The 21817-nt window shown below is 36.7% G+C and overlaps 3 protein-coding genes across 3 annotated transcripts; 2 read left to right on the top strand and 1 right to left on the bottom strand.

The window, feature by feature from the left end:
• Positions 1–697: 697 nt before the first annotated feature.
• Positions 698–11807, top strand: LOC123211925 (pre-mRNA-processing-splicing factor 8A-like). The gene is made up of 24 exons (XM_044630904.1): positions 698–1206; positions 1902–2118; positions 2261–2651; positions 2808–3300; positions 3478–4268; positions 4373–4458; positions 4538–4720; positions 4852–5166; positions 5266–5570; positions 5655–6109; positions 6201–6327; positions 6522–6763; positions 6864–6987; positions 7078–7267; positions 7370–7477; positions 7612–7865; positions 8142–8758; positions 8843–8949; positions 9031–9285; positions 9369–9842; positions 10143–10304; positions 10425–10622; positions 10707–11228; positions 11356–11807. The coding sequence occupies exons 1-24, from the start codon at positions 947–949 to the stop codon at positions 11545–11547; spliced, it is 7068 nt and encodes a 2355-aa protein (XP_044486839.1). The 5' UTR covers positions 698–946; the 3' UTR covers positions 11548–11807.
• Positions 11808–12546: 739 nt separating this feature from the next.
• On the bottom strand, positions 12547–16547 carry LOC123211926 (PTI1-like tyrosine-protein kinase At3g15890). The gene is made up of 4 exons (XM_044630905.1): positions 16061–16547; positions 15631–15778; positions 13409–13671; positions 12547–13332 (listed from the first exon to the last, which is right to left on the bottom strand). The coding sequence occupies exons 1-4, from the start codon at positions 16102–16104 to the stop codon at positions 12696–12698; spliced, it is 1092 nt and encodes a 363-aa protein (XP_044486840.1). The 5' UTR covers positions 16105–16547; the 3' UTR covers positions 12547–12695.
• A 2769-nt stretch (positions 16548–19316) lies between these two features.
• Positions 19317–21065, top strand: LOC123210369 (phosphatidylcholine:diacylglycerol cholinephosphotransferase 1-like). The gene is made up of 3 exons (XM_044628689.1): positions 19317–20071; positions 20283–20420; positions 20615–21065. Exons 1-3 carry the CDS (start codon positions 19652–19654, stop codon positions 20897–20899), a joined length of 843 nt encoding a protein of 280 aa, XP_044484624.1. The 5' UTR covers positions 19317–19651; the 3' UTR covers positions 20900–21065.
• The last annotated feature ends 752 nt before the right edge of the window (positions 21066–21817 follow it).

Consider the following 21817-nt stretch of genomic DNA (forward strand, 5'->3'; position numbering starts at 1 on the left):
TATTCTCAATTATGTTTTATTGTTTTCCTTATTGATGATAGTGACAATGGTGGAGATGATAACATTGACAATGTTATGATGGTGTTTGTGATTAAAATGGTAATGTTTGAATAAGAGTTGTAGACATCAAATCCTACTTAATTCGGAGCAAATTTGTAAGGATATGAGAGAGTAGCTTGTTTCCAAGCTTGCAATGTGATATAAGCATTTTTTATTCTTGAGTTTTCAAAAACAAGATAAGGGTACACGAAGACTCCCTCCCTTTGTCACCAAACTCGTCTCCGTAGTAGTGGAGATGCTTGTGTTTGATGTATTCTGCTTCTGCATCAACGGGGTGTTGAGAAAGAAAGCAATGAGAAATGAAAATAAGAATGGGAGACTGAAATGGGTGCGCTAAAATTCAATAGGTAATGTTCCTGTAATTTTTAATTTTTCCCTCCGCTCCGACAGATTTTCAATTAGAACTTCTTGTTCTTGGGCCCCTTTGTGTCAAATTTGTGAAATTGGGCTTCTGTTACAAATGGGAGTCAAACAAAAAAATAAGAAAATTGAAAATTTTGATCCTACGGACAGTATCTTTAAACATTATTGGGCCTACATTTTAGGGTCCAACAAGATATGGTCCTTGAAAGGCCCGATATCTAAAGTCGGTCCGCACACTCATCTCTCATTACACCGTCATGTGTCCAAAGTACAGAACGCAGAAGCCTGAACCTCAAACCTTTGTCTCTAATTTTCCACCTTACTCTCTCAAAACAAACTCAGGGAGGGAGAGAAGCAAAATCTCAGAACCCTAAACATCATTGTGAATCCAAAACCCAAATTCAATCACAAGAACAAACGCAACAGTTATATAAAATCGCTCGTGGGTTTATTGTGGGGTTTCTAGGATTTATTTTCGTTTTGACATTGGATCTCAAAGACGGGGTAGTCACTATCAACCGCCATGTATAACAACAGCAACAACGGGGGGGCGATAGCCCCGCCGGGGACGAGTGGAGCTGTGCCTATACCGCCCCCGTCGCAGCCGTCGTATACCGTGCTTACAACGACGCCTTCGCCTCAAGAGGCGGAGGCGATGTTGGAGGAGAAAGCTAGAAAATGGATGCAACTTAACTCGAAGAGATATGGAGATAAGAGGAAGTTTGGGTTCGTTGAGGCCCAGAAAGAGGACATGCCTCCAGAGCACGTGAGGAAGATTATTAGGTCAGTAGCTTTGTTCTTCTTCTTCTTCATTTTTCTTTTAGTTGTAGATTTTGTTTGAAAATTTCTGGTGGAATTTAGTATACGGTTTTACTTTATTGGTTTCTTTCAGTGTAAAATGGTGTTTTGGTTTTTCATTTTTGAATTTATTTAATCAATTTGTGAATTCTTTTAATGATCCTCGTCAGTGAATGTAGACTGTACCCATGACAAACATTACACTTCACTCAAGAAAATCTAATTTCTCTCTCTAGATTTCTTTGAGCGGGTAATTATTATTTTTTTGTGTATATAGGTAAATATGAGTATTTGTCGTTTACTAATGTTTGAAGTTCATTGTTCTGTGCGTAACTTGATCTTATTTATTAGTGCAGAGCTGCTGACAAATAGAAAATTCGAAAATTGATGTTAAAAAATTGATTGGATTGCTATTGAATTCTTTTGCCCACTTGGGAAACCTTTTAAGGACATGGGATTTTCTTAATGGTGAAGTTGAAAAAGTTAATGAGCTTACTTGATTATAGTTGTCAGCTTTAACCTTAGGTACTAAACTCTTGTGACTGAATATTGCTTTAGATAAGTTAGTATTTGGTTATGATTGGCCTTGTCTGAATTGAGTTATGTGTATTCTTTCTAGTGTGCTTGGTATGTTTTTGCTTCTGGGGTAGTATTGAATTGTGTGGTGTTCTCTTTGACAGAGACCATGGAGATATGTCCTCAAAGAAATATCGTCATGATAAACGCGTCTATCTAGGAGCTCTTAAATTCATCCCACATGCAGTTTACAAGCTCCTTGAGAATATGCCAATGCCATGGGAACAAGTTCGTGATGTGAAGGTTTTGTATCATATAACTGGAGCCATCACTTTTGTGAATGAAATTCCTTGGGTTGTTGAACCTATTTATTTAGCTCAGGTATTCTGATCTCTGTTGCATCTTCTTCTGTAGTTACTTTTGCGAGCTTATAGAAGGTACGGAGCAGATGGTGTTAGATCACTATCATTGTTGCTGTCTCATTGTGTAGAATGATTAACCTTCTATTAATATTATTGTACAGTGGGGTACAATGTGGATCATGATGCGAAGAGAGAAGAGAGATCGTAGGCATTTCAAGAGAATGCGTTTTCCACCATTTGATGATGAGGAACCTCCACTAGACTATGCTGATAATCTGTTAGATGTTGATCCTCTGGAGCCGATTCAACTAGAGTTGGATGAAGAAGAAGATTCTGCTGTATATACTTGGTTTTATGACCATAAGCCTCTTGTGAAAACAAAGCTTATAAATGGTCCAAGTTACCGCAAATGGCACCTTTCTCTTCCAATCATGGCTACTCTTCACCGGCTTGCAGGGCAGCTACTTTCTGATTTAATTGACCACAACTATTTCTACTTATTTGACATGGAGTCATTCTTTACTGCCAAAGCATTGAATATGTGCATTCCTGGTATGTCTGATTTTCTGCTTACGTGTGCATGCATGTGTGTGGTCATTTTAAATATTATATTTATTAGTCTTTTATTCTCCCAAATAGCGGGTTGTATCCTGTAGTTAGGTATGCAGTTGTTTGGATGCTGTTTAACTTAGTTGTTCCATCTTGCAGGTGGCCCTAAATTTGAGCCTTTGTACCGTGATATGGAGAAAGGTGATGAGGACTGGAATGAATTCAATGATATCAATAAACTCATTATTCGGTCACCTCTGAGGACCGAGTACAGAATTGCCTTCCCTCATCTTTATAACAACAGGCCTCGTAAAGTAAAGCTTGGGGTGTATCATACTCCCATGGTCATGTACATAAAAACTGAGGATCCTGATTTGCCTGCATTTTATTATGATCCTTTGATACATCCTATAACTTCCACTAACAAGGATCGCCGAGAAAAGAAGGTTTATGATGATGGTGATGATGAGGATGATGATTTCTATCTGCCGGAGCAGGTAGAGCCATTGCTGAAAGATACTCAACTTTACACGGATACTACAGCTGCTGGAATTTCCCTATTATTTGCTCCACGTCCTTTCAATATGAGATCTGGTCGTATGCGACGAGCAGAAGATATACCCCTTGTGTCAGAGTGGTATAAAGAGCACTGGTAAGTTTCATTTTTCTTATTTCCTTCTGATGTTAAGAATTAAGATATAGAGTCTAAAAATATATTAAATATCCAATCTGATTTCTGTTTTTCATTTTTCCTCATGATGTTAAGATATAGAGTCTAAAAATATATTAAATATCCGTCTGATTTCTGTGTTGTGGTGTTCTTCTGCAGTCCTCCATCTTATCCGGTAAAAGTTCGAGTCAGCTACCAGAAATTGTTGAAATGTTTTGTGTTGAATGAGCTGCATCATCGACCACCCAAGGCTCAAAAGAAGAAGCACTTGTTCCGGTCCCTCCAGGCAACAAAGTTCTTCCAAACCACAGAGCTTGATTGGGCTGAAGCAGGTCTTCAAGTTTGTAAGCAGGGGTACAACATGCTGAATCTGTTGATTCATAGAAAAAATTTGAATTACCTTCATCTTGATTACAACTTCAATTTGAAGCCCGTGAAAACTCTCACTACAAAAGAGCGTAAGAAGTCTAGGTTTGGAAATGCTTTTCATCTTTGCCGAGAAATTCTGCGTTTGACAAAGCTTGTAGTTGATGCCAATATTCAGTTCCGCCTGGGTAATGTGGATGCCTTCCAATTGGCTGATGGGTTGCAATATACTTTCTCTCATGTGGGTCAGCTGACTGGTATGTATCGTTACAAGTACAGGCTGATGCGCCAGATTAGGATGTGCAAGGACTTGAAGCACTTGATCTACTACCGCTTCAATACTGGGCCAGTGGGTAAGGGACCTGGATGTGGATTCTGGGCTCCAATGTGGAGGGTGTGGCTGTTTTTCCTTCGTGGTATAGTGCCTCTCTTGGAAAGATGGTTAGGAAATTTACTGGCTCGACAATTTGAAGGTCGCCATTCAAAAGGAGTTGCCAAGACTGTCACTAAGCAACGTGTTGAAAGTCACTTTGACTTGGAGCTTCGAGCTGCTGTCATGCATGATGTTCTTGATGCCATGCCAGGTAAGATTCTTTTGACATTATAGATTTCCTATTATCAGCAATTGTTGATGTCTGTCTGGTTCCTGGAATCTATTTGAATTGCTATAACCATGTTTAAATTGCAGAGGGTATCAAGCAAAACAAAGCTAGAACTATTTTGCAGCATCTCAGTGAGGCATGGCGCTGTTGGAAAGCAAATATACCTTGGAAGGTAATATAATCTGCAGATGATTACCCATTTACCGGTGCTTTATAATGTGTGATAGTTGTCTAACTATATGGATCTCTAGGTACCTGGCTTACCGGTTCCCATTGAGAATATGATCCTTCGGTATGTCAAATCAAAAGCTGACTGGTGGACAAATGTTGCTCACTACAATCGTGAGCGTATTAGACGAGGTGCAACTGTAGATAAGACTGTTTGTAGGAAGAACCTTGGAAGATTGACTCGTCTTTGGCTTAAGGCTGAGCAGGTTTGCATTCTTTTTTGCTTATTTTCTAACTCTCTCTATATTTGTGCTCTTCTCAGCAACATGTTTTGTTTTTTGATAGTTTTCTTAATGCTTGCTCTGATATTGTTTCAATTATCATCTTCCTGTTCTAGGAACGACAACATAACTATTTGAAAGATGGTCCATATGTCACCCCAGAAGAAGCTGTTGCTATTTACACAACAACTGTGCATTGGTTGGAATCGAGAAAATTTTCTCCCATTCCATTTCCACCATTGTCATACAAGCATGACACAAAGCTACTTATCCTTGCTCTAGAGAGGCTAAAAGAGTCATACAGTGTGGCTGTCAGATTAAATCAGTTGCAGAGAGAAGAGCTGGGTCTCATCGAACAAGCATATGATAATCCTCATGAGGCTTTGTCAAGGATTAAGCGTCATCTGCTCACCCAGCGTGCCTTTAAAGAAGTGAGTTGTATGAAAAATGAGTTTATTGTTGACTTTTGCACTCCATTCTGTCTTGTAACTTAAATTGAAAAATTAATTTGATTTACTTATAATCCATAGGTTGGGATTGAGTTCATGGACTTGTACAGCTATTTGATTCCAGTTTATGAAATTGAGCCGCTGGAGAAAATTACAGATGCATATCTTGACCAGTATTTATGGTATGAAGGTGACAAGCGACACCTCTTTCCAAACTGGATTAAGCCTGCAGATTCGGAGCCTCCACCACTTTTGGTATATAAATGGTGTCAGGGTATAAACAATCTGCAAGGGATTTGGGATACAAGTGATGGGCAGTGTGTGGTGATGCTTCAAACTAAGTTTGAGAAGTTCTTTGAAAAGATGGACTTGACCATGCTAAACAGGTAAATATCTTGTCAATCTTTTTACTTATTAATCAGTGAGGCTTCTGTTTTGTTAATAACATTTGTTTTGATGGTCTGTTGTAGGCTTCTGCGATTGGTCCTTGACCACAATATTGCAGATTATGTCACTGCAAAGAACAATGTTGTCTTGTCCTACAAAGATATGAGCCATACAAACTCTTATGGCCTCATACGTGGTCTTCAGTTTGCTTCATTTGTCGTACAGTATTATGGACTTGTGCTGGATCTCTTGCTTCTTGGTTTGACGCGTGGGAGTGAGATTGCTGGGCCCCCACAGATGCCAAATGAGTTCATCACTTACTGGGACACGAAAGTTGAGACAAGGCATCCAATAAGGCTGTATTCTAGGTATATTGATAGGGTTCACATCTTGTTCCGCTTCACTCATGAAGAGGCTCGAGATCTTATCCAGCGTTATCTTACTGAGCATCCAGATCCCAACAATGAGAATATGGTTGGATACAACAACAAGAAGTGTTGGCCAAGAGATGCGAGAATGAGGCTCATGAAACATGATGGTGAAACTTAAATTTTCCATTGTAATTCTAATTTTTAAGTATATGTCAACTTGTATGAGTTCTTTTAATACTTTTTCGTTATACTTTTTAGTCAATCTTGGTAGGAGTGTTTTCTGGGATATGAAGAACCGTCTGCCCAGAAGCATTACAACGTTGGAGTGGGAGAACAGCTTTGTTTCTGTTTACAGCAAGGACAATCCAAATCTTCTGTTCAGCATGTATGTATATCTAACTTGTTATCACTATATCTGTCGACCTTATGATGCATTAAGTGCATTTGTGTCTTCTAACCACATAGTTTTCAGAGTTTAAGCATTTCCTGTGATGTATGACTGGTAAGTGTGGGGTGGCTTATGATACCCATTAAGAGTGAACAGGGCAGTTTGTGATATATCTTATTTTTTACCTCTAGGTGTGGGTTTGAAGTTCGAATACTTCCAAAAATAAGAATGACCCAAGAAGCATTCAGCAATACAAGGGATGGGGTATGGAATTTGCAGAATGAACAGACCAAAGAGCGGACTGCGGTTGCTTTCTTACGAGTTGATGATGAACACATGAAGGTATTTGAGAACCGAGTCAGGCAGATTCTTATGTCTTCAGGTTCAACAACGTTTACCAAAATTGTCAACAAGTGGAATACCGCCCTGATAGGTACATATTTCAGTTGTCAAAACTTGATTAAATTTTGCTGCAGTCTAACAGTAGACACTGCTATCATTTTATTCTTACAATTATTTTGCTAATTTAACAGGTCTCATGACTTACTTCCGTGAGGCAACTGTACATACCCAAGAACTTTTAGATTTGTTGGTCAAATGTGAAAACAAAATCCAAACACGTATTAAGATTGGGTTGAACTCGAAAATGCCTAGCAGGTATATATTTGTTGTATATGCTTCAGATGGTTTTGAGTTGAGGATTTTTATTTTTTTGCCAAATTTTCCTGACTTCTGTTTTCCTTATAGATTTCCTCCAGTCATTTTTTATACCCCCAAAGAAATTGGAGGACTTGGCATGTTATCCATGGGTCACATATTGATTCCTCAAAGTGATCTCCGATATAGTCAGCAGACAGATGTTGGTGTCACCCACTTCAGGAGTGGAATGAGCCATGAGGAGGACCAGCTAATTCCAAATCTTTATCGGTATATACAGGTAATATAAATGGAATGAATACCATCTGTTATGGAATATTTTATGTTATGATTTTTATGCTGCTTTTAAAATGTTGACTATTATGTCGTTTTTTTTCAACAGCCATGGGAAAGCGAGTTCATAGATTCGCAACGTGTTTGGGCGGAGTATGCACTGAAGAGGCAGGAAGCTCAGGCTCAGAATAGGCGTTTAACCCTTGAGGATCTGGAAGTGAGTATCTTTCTTTTATTTAAAAGAAGCTTTATGTTTTTGGGGTTGTGGTCCATGTCTGATAAGTTGAATTCTGACATAAGCAGAATTGATAATATTCATGTTTCAATAAATTTCTCCGAATCTATTTGCAGGATTCATGGGATAGGGGAATACCACGTATAAATACTTTGTTCCAGAAAGACAGACATACTTTAGCTTATGATAAAGGTTGGAGAGTGCGCACAGACTTTAAGCAGTATCAGGTATTAAAACAGAATCCTTTCTGGTGGACCCACCAAAGGCATGATGGGAAATTGTGGAACTTGAACAACTACCGAACTGATGTCATTCAAGCTCTTGGAGGTGTTGAGGGTATTCTTGAGCACACCTTGTTCAAAGGAACATAGTAAGTGCCTTGTTTAGTCTAAGAATTAATTTATTGTACTGTTTTTAATTAGACTTGATTTTTATCTTAATTGTTATAATTCTCAAAGTATGGATCAAGTGTGATGTAACAATGAAAAAGAATGAGGTAATATGTAGTAGTACCTCAATTTGTAGAATGTAATTACTTCTGTGGCCCTTGGAGAGCATGGCTGTCTATGTATAGTTGTAATTACATGTTGCAAACAAAATTTGATTGAAACTTCAGCCATTGATTAGATATTGTTTGAAATCTCAGCTTTCCAACCTGGGAAGGTCTCTTCTGGGAAAAGGCATCAGGTTTTGAGGAATCAATGAAATATAAGAAGCTTACTAATGCACAGAGATCTGGTCTGAACCAAATTCCTAACCGTCGATTCACTCTCTGGTGGTCTCCTACAATAAATAGGGCCAATGTCTACGTGGGTTTCCAAGTGCAATTGGATTTAACTGGAATTTTCATGCATGGCAAGATTCCTACATTGAAGATATCTCTGATTCAGATCTTCCGTGCTCATCTTTGGCAAAAGATTCATGAGAGTGTGGTCATGGATCTCTGTCAGGTCTTGGATCAGGAGTTGGATGCTTTGGAAATTGAAACTGTGCAGAAAGAAACAATCCATCCAAGGAAGAGTTACAAAATGAACAGCTCTTGTGCAGATGTTCTCCTATTTGCTGCTCATCGATGGCCTATGTCAAAGCCTAGTCTTGTTGCCGAGTCAAAGGATATGTTTGACCAGAAAGCAAGCAATAAATACTGGATAGATGTACAACTTCGTTGGGGAGATTATGATTCTCACGACATTGAGCGATATACTCGTGCTAAATTTATGGATTATACAACAGACAACATGTCTATCTATCCATCTCCAACTGGTATATTTTTGCATCTCTTCTTTACTTTTACCTCAGATGCTAGGCTGCTATGAATTTGTCTTGACATGGCTTCTTCCCGTGTAGGGGTGATGATTGGGCTTGATCTGGCATATAATTTGCATTCTGCATTTGGTAACTGGTTCCCTGGATCAAAACCGTTGCTTGCTCAGGCAATGAATAAGATTATGAAGGTAATTGGCCAGTTAAATTTGTGTCTACTTAAAATTGATCTCATGCTTAAATTGAAGTAATGGTTCATTATTTATCTGCAGTCAAATCCGGCTTTGTATGTCTTGAGAGAGCGTATAAGGAAAGGTTTGCAGTTGTATTCTTCCGAACCTACTGAACCATATTTATCATCTCAAAACTATGGAGAAATTTTCAGCAATCAGATAATATGGTTTGTTGATGACACCAATGTGTATCGTGTTACAATCCACAAAACATTTGAAGGAAATCTTACAACTAAACCTATCAATGGTGCTATCTTTATATTCAATCCAAGGACTGGACAGCTGTTTCTTAAGGTTTATCTGTTTTTCAGCGTATTTCAGCACTAAACCCCTTTTGTTTAGATTCTAAATTCTGATCGTTATGTAATTTCCTACAGGTCATCCACACAAGTGTGTGGGCAGGTCAGAAGCGTCTTGGTCAATTAGCTAAGTGGAAAACAGCAGAAGAAGTGGCTGCTCTTGTTCGGTCTCTGCCTGTGGAAGAACAACCAAAACAAATCATTGTTACTCGTAAAGGAATGTTGGATCCACTGGAGGTCCACTTGTTGGATTTCCCCAACATAGTTATCAAAGGAAGTGAACTGCAGCTTCCTTTTCAGGCCTGCTTGAAGATTGAGAAATTTGGTGATCTAATTTTGAAGGCAACAGAGCCTCAAATGGTTTTGTTCAATATTTATGATGATTGGCTGAAGAGCATCTCATCATACACAGCATTCTCCCGACTCATTCTGATTCTTCGTGCGCTTCATGTAAACAATGAGAAAGCAAAGATGCTTCTAAAGCCTGACAAAACAATCATCACAGAGCCCCATCACATCTGGCCTTCTTTGTCTGATGATCAATGGATGAAGGTAAGCTTGTTTATACAATTTGGATTTGTTTTCATGCATTTATATTTTGTTTTGTGTGCATTTGTGTATGTGCTTTATCAACGGTGATATTTTCCTTCTCTTTCTGAAAAAATAATAAGTTTGCAAGGTTGAAAAGATCATTTATGTACTGCATGATTGATTTTTTCTCATTATTATTTTTATTCCCACACCTACATCACACTTGTATGATTTACCAAGGAATCTTTAATGAGGTGCATGATTTTTTCTCATGATTGATTTTTTGTGTGCATGCATTAACCATGATAATGCATGATTCAGGTTGAGGTTGCCCTAAGAGATCTCATACTCTCAGACTATGCCAAGAAGAACAATGTGAATACATCAGCTTTAACACAGTCTGAGATCCGTGATATTATACTTGGAGCTGAGATTACGCCACCTTCCCAACAGAGGCAACAGATAGCTGAGATTGAGAAACAGGTGATGTTTTACTAGTCTTTAAACTTGGATATGACTTACTTTTTATTGTTGATTTTTGGCTTTATATTTTTTGTTTATTAATTTGGGTTATTTCTTTTTGTTGAATGTGTATATATTCAGGCAAAGGAAGCAAGCCAGCTGACAGCAGTCACAACAAGGACTACAAATGTGCATGGGGATGAACTCATTGTCACCACCTCTAGTCCCTATGAGCAAGCTGCATTTGGGTCCAAAACAGATTGGCGCGTAAGGGCAATATCAGCTACAAATCTCTATCTTCGAGTGAATCATATATATGTCAACTCAGAGGACATAAAGGTACATATCCACCTTTTGTTTTGATTTGATGAGTATAGTGAGATCTTTCATACATTCTGATATTGGATTATTCTTAAAATGCAGGAAACTGGATATACTTATATTATGCCGAAGAATATATTGAAGAAGTTCATCTGCATAGCTGATCTACGAACTCAGATTGCTGGATACTTGTATGGTATAAGCCCACCAGATAATCCTCAAGTTAAGGAAATTCGTTGTATTGCCATGCCACCACAGTGGGGGACTCATCAGCAAGTTCATCTTCCTTCAGCTCTTCCTGAGCATGATTTCCTTAATGATCTTGAGCCTTTAGGATGGATGCACACACAACCAAATGAGCTTCCCCAGTTATCGCCTCAGGATCTAACTAGTCATGCTCGGATTTTAGAAAACAACAAGCAATGGGATGGAGAGAAGTGCATTATCTTGACCTGCAGTTTCACTCCAGGTTCCTGCTCATTAACTGCATATAAGCTTACACCAAGCGGATATGAGTGGGGACGAGTCAATAAGGACACAGGAAGCAATCCCCATGGCTATCTTCCAACTCATTACGAGAAAGTCCAGATGCTTTTAAGTGACCGGTTCCTTGGTTTCTACATGGTAAGAATTAGCAGAACTATGTTTAAATTGCCACAGTACACCTACCTAGTATTGTATGCCCCTGGAACTTAATTAATTCTTCTTGTCGTCAAGTTGCTAACTTGTTATTTTATGCTGTTCTGTCTAGGTTCCCGATAATGGGCCATGGAACTATAACTTCATGGGAGTGAAACATACTGTGAGCATGAAATATGGGGTGAAGCTTGGCACACCTAGAGAATACTACCATGAAGATCACAGGCCAACCCACTTCTTGGAGTTCAGCAACCTGGAGGAGGGTGAAACTGCAGAGGGTGATCGCGAGGATACATTCTCTTAAATCTAACGGTGCTGTTGAGGTTATATTGTAGTGTGAATTAATTGTAGTACCTACTTAGAACTTCTCAACTTTTAAATTAGATTCTACTCGGCAACTTGGGCAATGAAGCAGTGCCACTTTTTTGTTATAGAACATATTTCTATTAATGTTGCTTCAACAGGATTGAGGTGTAAAGCCTGTGTAACATTTTGCTGTTATGAATTGGATGTAAATATATGGAAAGAAAAGAAATTCATAAATAGAAGTTAGTTTCTATGTGAGGGGCACCGGTATTTGCATATTCAAATGGTTTTAAGTGCAGCGAGCCATGTTGTGTCTTGGATTATAGAGGTATTAAGCCATAGGAAGTACATGAACAAGATTATGCTTTACATCCCAGCTGCCAATACAAGAAATCTTTTCACCTTATTATAATCAATAAAACTATGTGTATCTATTTTAAATACACAAATATGTATATATTTATGAGTATTATTACATGATTGAATGATTTTGAATTAAAAATAAAATAACATTCAATCATGTGATGATATATATAAGTATATATATAATTGTTTACTCAAAGTGAGTGTGCATGATATTGTTCTATTATAATTGATTGATGACATACGTAAAGCAATGTTTTAATTGCACTTCAAAATTAAATAGTGAAGCATTTTAGCCATCCAGGAGGTTTCGGAATTGAAAAGAGAAATAGGATAGGATCATAGGAGGCATTTATTGAAAATTAAAAAAAAAAAACAATTAAAATAAACAGAGGTAAGTTTAGAAATTAAATAAGCTTCCATACCTTGCTTTTCTCACTCAAACTTCCATTGATAAAATATAGAGAGGTTCCTCTCAAATTTGAAAACCATAAAAATCAGACTACTCGAGGCCGCAACAACACGTTCTCTTTTAAACATTGCATAAAAATTGCAGTGAGAATGAATAAAGGTAAGTTTATGAGCTATGGCTATACACACCAGCTTCCATATCAGCATTTAAAACACCACCCAATGAACACAAGAAACAGTTTTCTGCCATTCATTTACATTAAATGGAAACAAACAAATCTTACTTTCACACCACTCCTATCAAACCTTTGCCTTCTAGTACAAAAAACCTGGCAAGCCAATGATCGAATTTCACATTTTTGTGTCCGTTACTTAGCTATTTTGAGCCTTTTCAGGTTCAATCTCCTCTTCTGATATCGAGTCTGGGCTAACTTCAGGAACTGCTGTCCCATCGTTATAATCTGCAGGTTGAGGGCTGTTGAACAGGTCATCATTTTCTAGCTCAGCCAACTTCTCTTTTGATTCTCCCTTTAGTAACTCCAATGCCTCAAGCATGGTGGGTCTTTTCTCAGGTCGACTGTGAGCACATATGAGTGAAACAAGGATGACTCTTTTCAACTCTTCCACTACAAACTTCCCATTCAACCTTGGATCTGCCAGCTCGTTGAACTTCTTCTGGCAAGCCAGTGGCAATGCCCACTCTGTAATTGTGCGTTTCAAGGCAGAACTTAGTTTTTCAAGGGGTTTCTTGCCGCTGGCCAGCTCAAGCAAAAGAATGCCAAAGCTGTATACATCACAACTCTCTGATGCTTTTCCTAACATAGCATATTCGGGGGCAAGGTAGCCAAGGGTACCCTTAACTCTTGTAGTCACGTGTGTTGCACCATCTGGGATCAGCTTAGCAAAACCAAAATCAGCAACCTGAGCCTGAAAATCAGCATCCAGCAACACATTGCTAGCTTTGATGTCTCTATGGATTATATGTGGGGTAGCATGGTGGTGAAGATAGCTAGATCAATCAAAACGGAGAGGTTAGTGTATGTGATAATCAAATTAACGGAGACAGAAGCTGGATCAATACTTACGCAATTCCCTCGGCAGAACCTATAGCAATATTCATCCTTCTGTTCCAATCAAGAAGGCATTCTGATGAATGTTGTCCACGAAGATGAGAGAGCAAGCTCAAATTTGGCATGTAGTCATATACAATCAGGCGCTCTTGTCCTTCGGCACAGTACCCAAGTAAACTCAGCAGATTCTTGTGCCGAGCTCGTGCCAGTATCTCGACCTCAACAGCAAATTCCATATCTGCTTTGTTGCTCCAGACTTTTAATCTCTTAACTGCAATCTGCGAATAAATGTTCATAATATTTATTACGTTATTTGCAAACTCGCAATTTCTTTCAAAAGTTATCTGATGGATGATAACATAAAGTCATCTCCAATTAAAAAGAATATAGCAATTTATCTGATACAGTATAACATTAGTCTAACTTACGCATGCACATACACATGCGCACAGAGTTTAACTGAATTGTGGGTTATAGAGAGCATTTGCATTCTTCTTGTTTGCATGTTCGAGGGAAAATGAGGTCCGATAGGGAGAACCAACAAAGCTAATCTTAAACAACATAATCATTATTTTGGTAGGGTTTGATAGCATTAACAATCTCCTAGAAAACTTACTGCATGTTCAGCTGAATTCTGCTGAATTGTCAGCATGCTCAGGTTCATCAGCTTAAAGGCAGCTCAAGAATGCTCAAATTTTTGGTTACAAAAAGCAAAATGTTTACCAAAGTTCCTTTCTGTTCCAGAATTTTCATGTAAGTTGACTTCAGCTCAATCTATTTGCTAAAGCCTATTGAAGAAATTAGAAGATTCGTGTCATCAAATTTGCATTACAATTAAGGTAAGTAAATCAAGGGTACTAGGCATTCATGAAATGTTGGAGTGAAAATTGTTTCTAGACCAAACCTCGATCATGCAGCTATGCCTAAGCGGCACTTTCTAATATTTTATCAGAATGAGGATACCCTAACAATATCCCATAAATATTTCATATCTCTATATAACAACTCAAACTCCATATCCTCCTGGTAATCAATCGCCATGACAACTCACTTGAGAAACAAAAGATCCAGTATGAAAATAAACATTGTTAACTCAATTATATGATTTCTTTTGAAAAATTATATGTTAAACGAGTGCCAAGCCTACACATGCACGTGCCAAAACCTGGAATGAGATTAATTTCATCTATTGGGTTTGCTGTTAATACAGTTTTTGGGCAGTATATTATCTTATCGGAAATGGCACTTTAACAGTGCTCTGTTCATCACCACTTAAAACACAGACAGAGACTGAGAGAGAGAGAGAGAGATAGTTGCCTAGCTAAGGCTAAAGTCTCAAATGATGCTAAGAAAAATGTTGATACAAAAGTGTGAAAATAACTCTAATCTTCAAAGTTTTGCAACAATAATACTGAGAAGAAGCAATATAAAGAAAGGGTACTGAAAACTACTATTATGAAATTACAAATGCAAGCCCAGCATTTAGAGGCCATAAGAAAGAGGACAGGTCCCATCAAAGTATGGTCTCGGAAGAGAGGTTTTAAGTATGGTTCAACCTCAAGATACATGCCATCTCTCTTGCCCTTCAGCACGTGACTGGTCAAGAAATTTGAATTTCCAACAGGACACATGTTACTAGCAATAGTAGGCTCTTAACAAAGAATTGCTATTCAAGCTTTTAGACATACGTGGTTCTACAACAACAATGATTGTATGATGTCATGGAAACATGCTGAATCAAGAAAGGCAACCCTCTGTATCTGGTTGTGTCAACTTAATTCCTTCAAGATGAAGCTAAAGAAAACTTGGCATCCTTGATGTTTGTGGTGAGGTAATCAATCTTGATATCTAGCTCAATCCCTTTCCTATAGCATATATACTATCAACTAGATAAGCTTTAGGACGCTGTTTTGAAAGAGAACAAATTTGCCTCATTAACAAAACTTCGTTTTTCTGTAATATGAAAATAATTCTGAAGTCTAAATAATTCATATTGATTGAAGCTACCACCGAGTATAAATTTCATGCTAACTGTTCTCTAAACTTAAATAATTTCAAGAAAACAAGTACTATACAGGCCTACCACTTGTCCCTGGGCAAAAAGGTCAGTTCCACACAATCAAGTAACCAGTACTGTGTAAATTCATAAGAAAAGTCCAGCATAACAAAAATTATAAACTTGAACTGTAACAATATTGTAACCCAGAAACAAATGGAAACTGAAAAGTGATCATTACTTGTGATCCATCCCAAAGCTGACCCCAGTAAACACTTCCAAATCCTCCTTCTCCAAGCTTGTTATCGTAGTTGAAATTGTTCGTGGCAGAATGTAATTCCGTCAGCGAAAAAATCCTCCATTTTGGCTCTTTCTCTTCCCTGACACTCCTATAATAAATCAATCTCCATTATTCAAAGCACCAACTCATAATTAAAAAACATAATACACAATAAAGATTACCCTCTATTCGACAACTTAAACAAAGTATCGATTACCAAACTAAATCAGCTAGTTATGTTAAAATACAATAATTGTTCTTTCAAATGAATGAATAAATAGTAAAAAAATAGACAACATTATTCAAAATCATATAATAATTTCTAAAATCTAAACCAAACCCGGAACAGAAAACACTCCGAAATCAATCAAAACAACAACAAAAACATTACCAATCCGAAGGCTTGGCACAACAAAAGATAGAGAGAAACGTCATTTGAGCTCACACCAACCAAAACCCAGTTCCCTCTCGTTGATGGTATAACTTTTTTCTGCGTATCAGTTGATGATGCCAGTAATTAAGCGGGCGGAGAAGAGACACCAAACGTAACGCAAACGCATTTCTATTTTTTATCGTATTATGTTGTTAATATTATAATTATATCAATGGAAGAAGACAAAGAAGAAGAAGAAGAAGAAGAAAACGAGACTCAGACAGAGAGATGTTTGTTAAAATATTTGATTGAATTCAAATAAAACAGAAAGGGAAGCTCAAAGTCTTTCCATACTAAACCAACCGGCTCCACTTGCTGCCCGTCTTCAAGTTCAAATTTTTATACTATTATATTGCCGCTGATTTTGTCACCGTCTTCAGTACTGTACACGACCATGTTACCGTCCCTGTATAGTTCCACCGTAACATTGATATTTTACCATCACCACTTTGGCTTGTATGTTTGCGACAAATGTTCCAACACGACAAATACCTTCTGAAACCAGATTTTCACATTTAATAATTCACAAGCTTTCCATAATTTGTCTTGACATTATAGTTTAGTTTAATTTAGTGGGTATATTTCTTTTGATGTAACAAGCTGCGACAATTAAACAACTCATAATTTTAGCCCTCTTTTTTATTTTTACTTATATAATAGTAATTTTATTATTATTATAATTATAATAATATAAAAATGGGTGGAATGAATAGTTTCAATGCAACTATTTTATTTTGATTGGGCTCAACTCAATTATTGAGATTATTTACATTTTAATTAAATTTAATTATGAGGAATTTTGATTAAAAAAGTAAGTAGCTATGGAAGCATGTAACCGCCCAAACAAGTGGAGGGGACTTCTATGATGTGGTAGGTCGGTGTGATTGTCAACTTCAACTCAATTGTTATCAATAAGTCAAAACAACAATTCAATAAGAAAATTAAGTTTCTCTACACTTATTAAAAACAAAAATAAATTAATAAACTAAACCTATTTAAAATTATTTGTGGAAATTCAAATACATATTTACCTCTTTTAATTTAAAAAATCATCGATGTTTATTGCAGCAAGTAAATGAGATCCTTCAAAACAAAGATGGGATCGAAAGTCCAATTGGGTTCATTATTATTGTTTGCATCAACCAAATAAATAAATAAGGCATGTCCCAAAAGAAGAATCCAAAAGGAAACAGTAGAATTATAGTAAAAAGCTGCAAGTACTCAATGACAATAATAATTCCATTATTGGACATCTTAACTGTCAGAACAAGGATCGGAATTCAACTGACTCTCTTGACAGGGAATAAGAATTTCACTCTGGGCAAACGACTATTTTCCACACGATTTAGAGTAATTTTAAAATTATATTCACACCGTTTGAAAAATTTACATATTTATTTATAAATTAATTTTTTATTAGAATAAAAATTTAAATCTTTATTTTATTATTAACTCTAAATTATAAATATTTTATCATTTTTTTAATTTAAAAAACTTATAATTTTTTAAAATTAAATCTTAAAAAACAATATTTCTCTCCCAACGAGGGTTTTCTTCCATCTTTAGCAACCAGATATCATTTTTGTCATCGACCGACATTCCCACCAACTTCTTCTCTGACAATCAACATTCACCATACCAATTTCGTCAAAGTCTTCATCAGCCAAAGAAACGAAGACAATTTGTCTTCCTTTGACAAAATTGATCAGGTGGAAACATTGGTCGAGGGAGAAGAAGATAGTGGGAAGATTGGTCATTGGAGATGGAAGAAATTATCCTTGGGGGGAAATGCAGTTTTTCTACGTTTAATAATAAGGAAAAATTATTAATTTCTAAATTAAGATAGGAAAATAATATAAATTTTTATGATTTAAGAATAAAATAATGATTTTATCTTTGTTTCTAATGAAAAATTATAACAGAAGTTAGTGTATGGATATGTATTTAGATTTTTTATTTGTCGTAGATATGATTTTTAGATTAAGATAAAATTTGAGTGGGAAATAATCCTTTGGCCTTTTACTTCTGTAATGTAGCATGTGCAAACATTCCCTTGAAAGATTCACCAGTGTTACTTTACATTTCTCTCTAATCTGTTTTACTAATTTTTTTTTATTAAGGCAACTGCTGCGATCATTTTAGTTGACCAAGTGTTATTTTATTGTTAAACATTTCATATTGAAAAGAGAAGTTTTTTTTTTTCTTTTTTCTAAATTTATAAAATATAATATCCCATATCGATAGTTGATCTTAAATTGAACAAAAGAAAGGTTTTTTTTTGTTTTGTTTTTGTAACTCTCTTTAAAAATACTAATATGTTAAATTACTGTAAAAAAAATATATTATTTTTGTAATGGAGGCTATCGTACTAATTCTCATAGAAAAAATACAGTGAGGATACTTTGAAGTTATACGGGCCACTAACAGGCTTTTCAGGTTGAGACAAATCCAGCCCAGGCCCATAAAAATCAGGCAAAATCCCACACAATTAGAGGCCTGAAATTCGTGAGACTTTACAAGTCCTACAAGCATTCGTGAAGAAACATAATAACTAAGGTGTAACAGGGGTTGGCAAAACTGGGGTCTCAATTTCACTTCAAACTATCGTTAGGAAATTGTTATGGAACCCACTGGATTGTCGTTGGCATGGAATTTAACTTGTTAAGTGAAACCGACAACGGATTCGAAAGATGATTATAACTTAAATCTGCTAAAACAACTTTCAAATAATCAATAGATGATTGATTTGACAATTACTTGCCATCTATGTATTGATTAATTTGGTGGGAAGTTTGAGTAATTCTCACTTAAATTTAAGTAACTGGCATAGATGGATCGGACCCGTTAACCATATACCCTTTAATTCAACTGCCTATCTTAGCGGCATTTATTGCTTAATTAATTGGCTGGCATTTTAGTTTTTATGTGGATAGAAAGCAATCGTATTTTTTTTTTTAAATCTTGTCTAATGAATTTATTTATTAAAAGTATATATCATCCATCAATCGTTATGTACCTCTAGGATTACCCGTGTCTTTTAATAAATTTCCCACATGACACTAGGACCATTGCTTTTTTGTTTCAACCTACGTTCTTCACAAGCATTTCTAAATTCAACCGCATCAATCATATAATAAATATCTCGAAAGGTAAGGATTGAAATAGAAAAATAAGGGTTTACGAGGTTGAGTTATATTTCCATAATGTTTTTTTTATATATTTGTAAAAAAAAAAAAAGTGAAAAAAAGGTATGCAAAAATTATGTTTTTGCCTTTTTCTTGATGCAGCATGTGATGCAGTAGTTTTTTAAGATAGTACCGGAGGAGGCGTTTGTTTTTTATTCTTGTTTAAAAACAGGCGTGTCTTACTATTAAAGCGCCGAGTAAAATTGATTGCCGCACTTCACCATTTTCGCACTAAAAAAACCCCTCCATTTTGATCAATTTCCCACCCACCCACCCAGACACCTCTTTGTAAAATCCGTCATCAGCACCATTTATATCATCACCGAGACTCCTCTCATGTCTCTCTTCCCCACCATTCCTCTCCATGGCCACTGACACCGCCGCCGTCACCACCACCATCGCGCTTCACAACCGTTCTTCTGAGCTCACTCGCCGAGCTGCTAACAATAACACTAACATCAACAATCACGTGAACGGCCTTGACGGAGATCGTGAAGTCGTTTCGCAGAAGAAAACGATGAGCATTTTTAGTGGTCGTGAGGTTTTAAGAAAAGCTTCGTTCATGAGCTGGAGTATGAAGGATGTGGTCCACGTGGCCAGATACCATTGGATACCATGTGTGTTCGCAGCAGGTTTGCTGTTCTTCATGGCCGTGGAGTACACGCTCCGTATGGTCCCGGCTTATTCACCGCCGTTCGATCTAGGTTTCGTGGCGACGAAGTCATTGCATAGCGTTCTGGCGTCGTGGCCTGAGCTAAACACTTTGTTGGCAGCTCTGAACACGGTGCGTTTCATTCAACTTATCGTTAATGTAATAAATTTAATATTACGTTAATCCTCCATTATCATTTGTTGAGTCGATTTTTCAGACTAAAAGTTGGAGGTTTGGAATAGGGGCATTGATGAATGCAGTGCACATGCAATGTCGGTTTCTTTTCAATTTTTGTTATTTTTAACTTAAAATTCTGAAGCTGTATTTCGATTGGGTAAAGTAGGTGTTTGTGGGGATGCAAACGGCCTATATATTATGGAGTTGGTTGGTAGAGGGAAGACCGAGAGCAACAATCTCGGCACTATTCATGTTCACTTGCCGCGGCATTCTTGGTTATTCAACTCAGCTTCCTTTGCCCCAGGTTGGCCAAATTAACAATCTTTAATCTGCACATTAAAAGTAAATATCTGTGTTTTGGAAAATTCAATCTTAGACTTGTTGGTTGAAAAGAAAATTCAAAGAAATGGTAGTCAAGTGGGAGCTACCACTTGGAATGAAGTAGAAAATTCTATGCCACTAATATATTGACTTAGTCTACTTGTTGTTGTTGTTTAGGGATTTCTGGGTTCCGGCGTCGATTTTCCGGTAGGGAATGTGTCTTTCTTCCTGTTTTTCTCAGGGCATGTAGCTGGATCAGTGATTGCATCATTAGACATGCGAAGGATGCAACGATGGGAACTGGCGTGGATTTTTGATACACTTAATGTTCTTCAAGTAATAAGGTTGTTGAGTACAAGGGGACATTATACAATAGATTTGGTTGTCGGTGTTGGTGCCGGAATTTTATTTGATTCTTTGGCCGGAAAGTATGTCCAAAAGAGAACCACTTGTTGCTGCTAAAGAGGCTTCTCTAAATCAATAACATTAGGAGCTGACAAGATGGAGATCAGAGGGTAGGATTTATACACGCGCATCACAGCATGTTAACCAAATAATGTCATTCATTGTATCTTTCCATACGACAAAGATTAAAAATTATTAAATTCTCTTTTGCTTTTGCATTGAACTTTCCGACCACATTTAAATATCATTATATTATTTGTTTAAACAAAGAAGACTAAATTATTATCTTATTGTGGATTTCTTGATATTGTGAGGCTTATATTAATTTTTGATAAAGAGATTTTTACCAAATGAGAAGCGATTCAGCCGGAGACGCTGAATTTTGAGCGTTAAATCAAATGGCTCCTTATTGATAATCAAACGAGTGTTGTCAACCACTATTATATAAACTTTGTTTTAGAGTTGAGTGAGTGCCTTTACAATGAACAACCAGAGAAAGGGGAAAGAGAGATTAAACAAAAGAAAGCAAGATTACAGATTAATATAAAAGCTTCTTGTTATTAAACCAATTTTGGGTGGTGGGGTTTATTTGTAAGTTTTAAATTCTTAAAGGCTAAATATTCATTTTCGAAATATTGAGTCTGGTTTGCGTGATAATCGTTTTTAAAACTTCAGAAAACGTGATTTACCCTTCAAAGACTAATTTACATTTCTTCGTGATGGGTCCATGTTCTTTCGTCTGGCTTTCACGTATTTATTTGGTTGCAACTTGCATGTGAATTACAAGACTGCATCTTAAAAAGCTATAATAATTTGAGGAAAACGTGAATCCGCGTTGATGCCATCTTCATTGATGTCGTTTCTTTTTATTGGACATTTTAAACGACTTAAATGTGTGTACTAGAATTATCTTTTTCCACTTCTGAAGGTTAATATTTTTTAACATTAAAGACACTGTTTATTTCAACATTTAAA

This window comes from Mangifera indica, chromosome 3, assembly GCF_011075055.1.
Source record: "Mangifera indica cultivar Alphonso chromosome 3, CATAS_Mindica_2.1, whole genome shotgun sequence".
NCBI classification, from domain to species: Eukaryota; Viridiplantae; Streptophyta; class Magnoliopsida; order Sapindales; family Anacardiaceae; genus Mangifera; species Mangifera indica.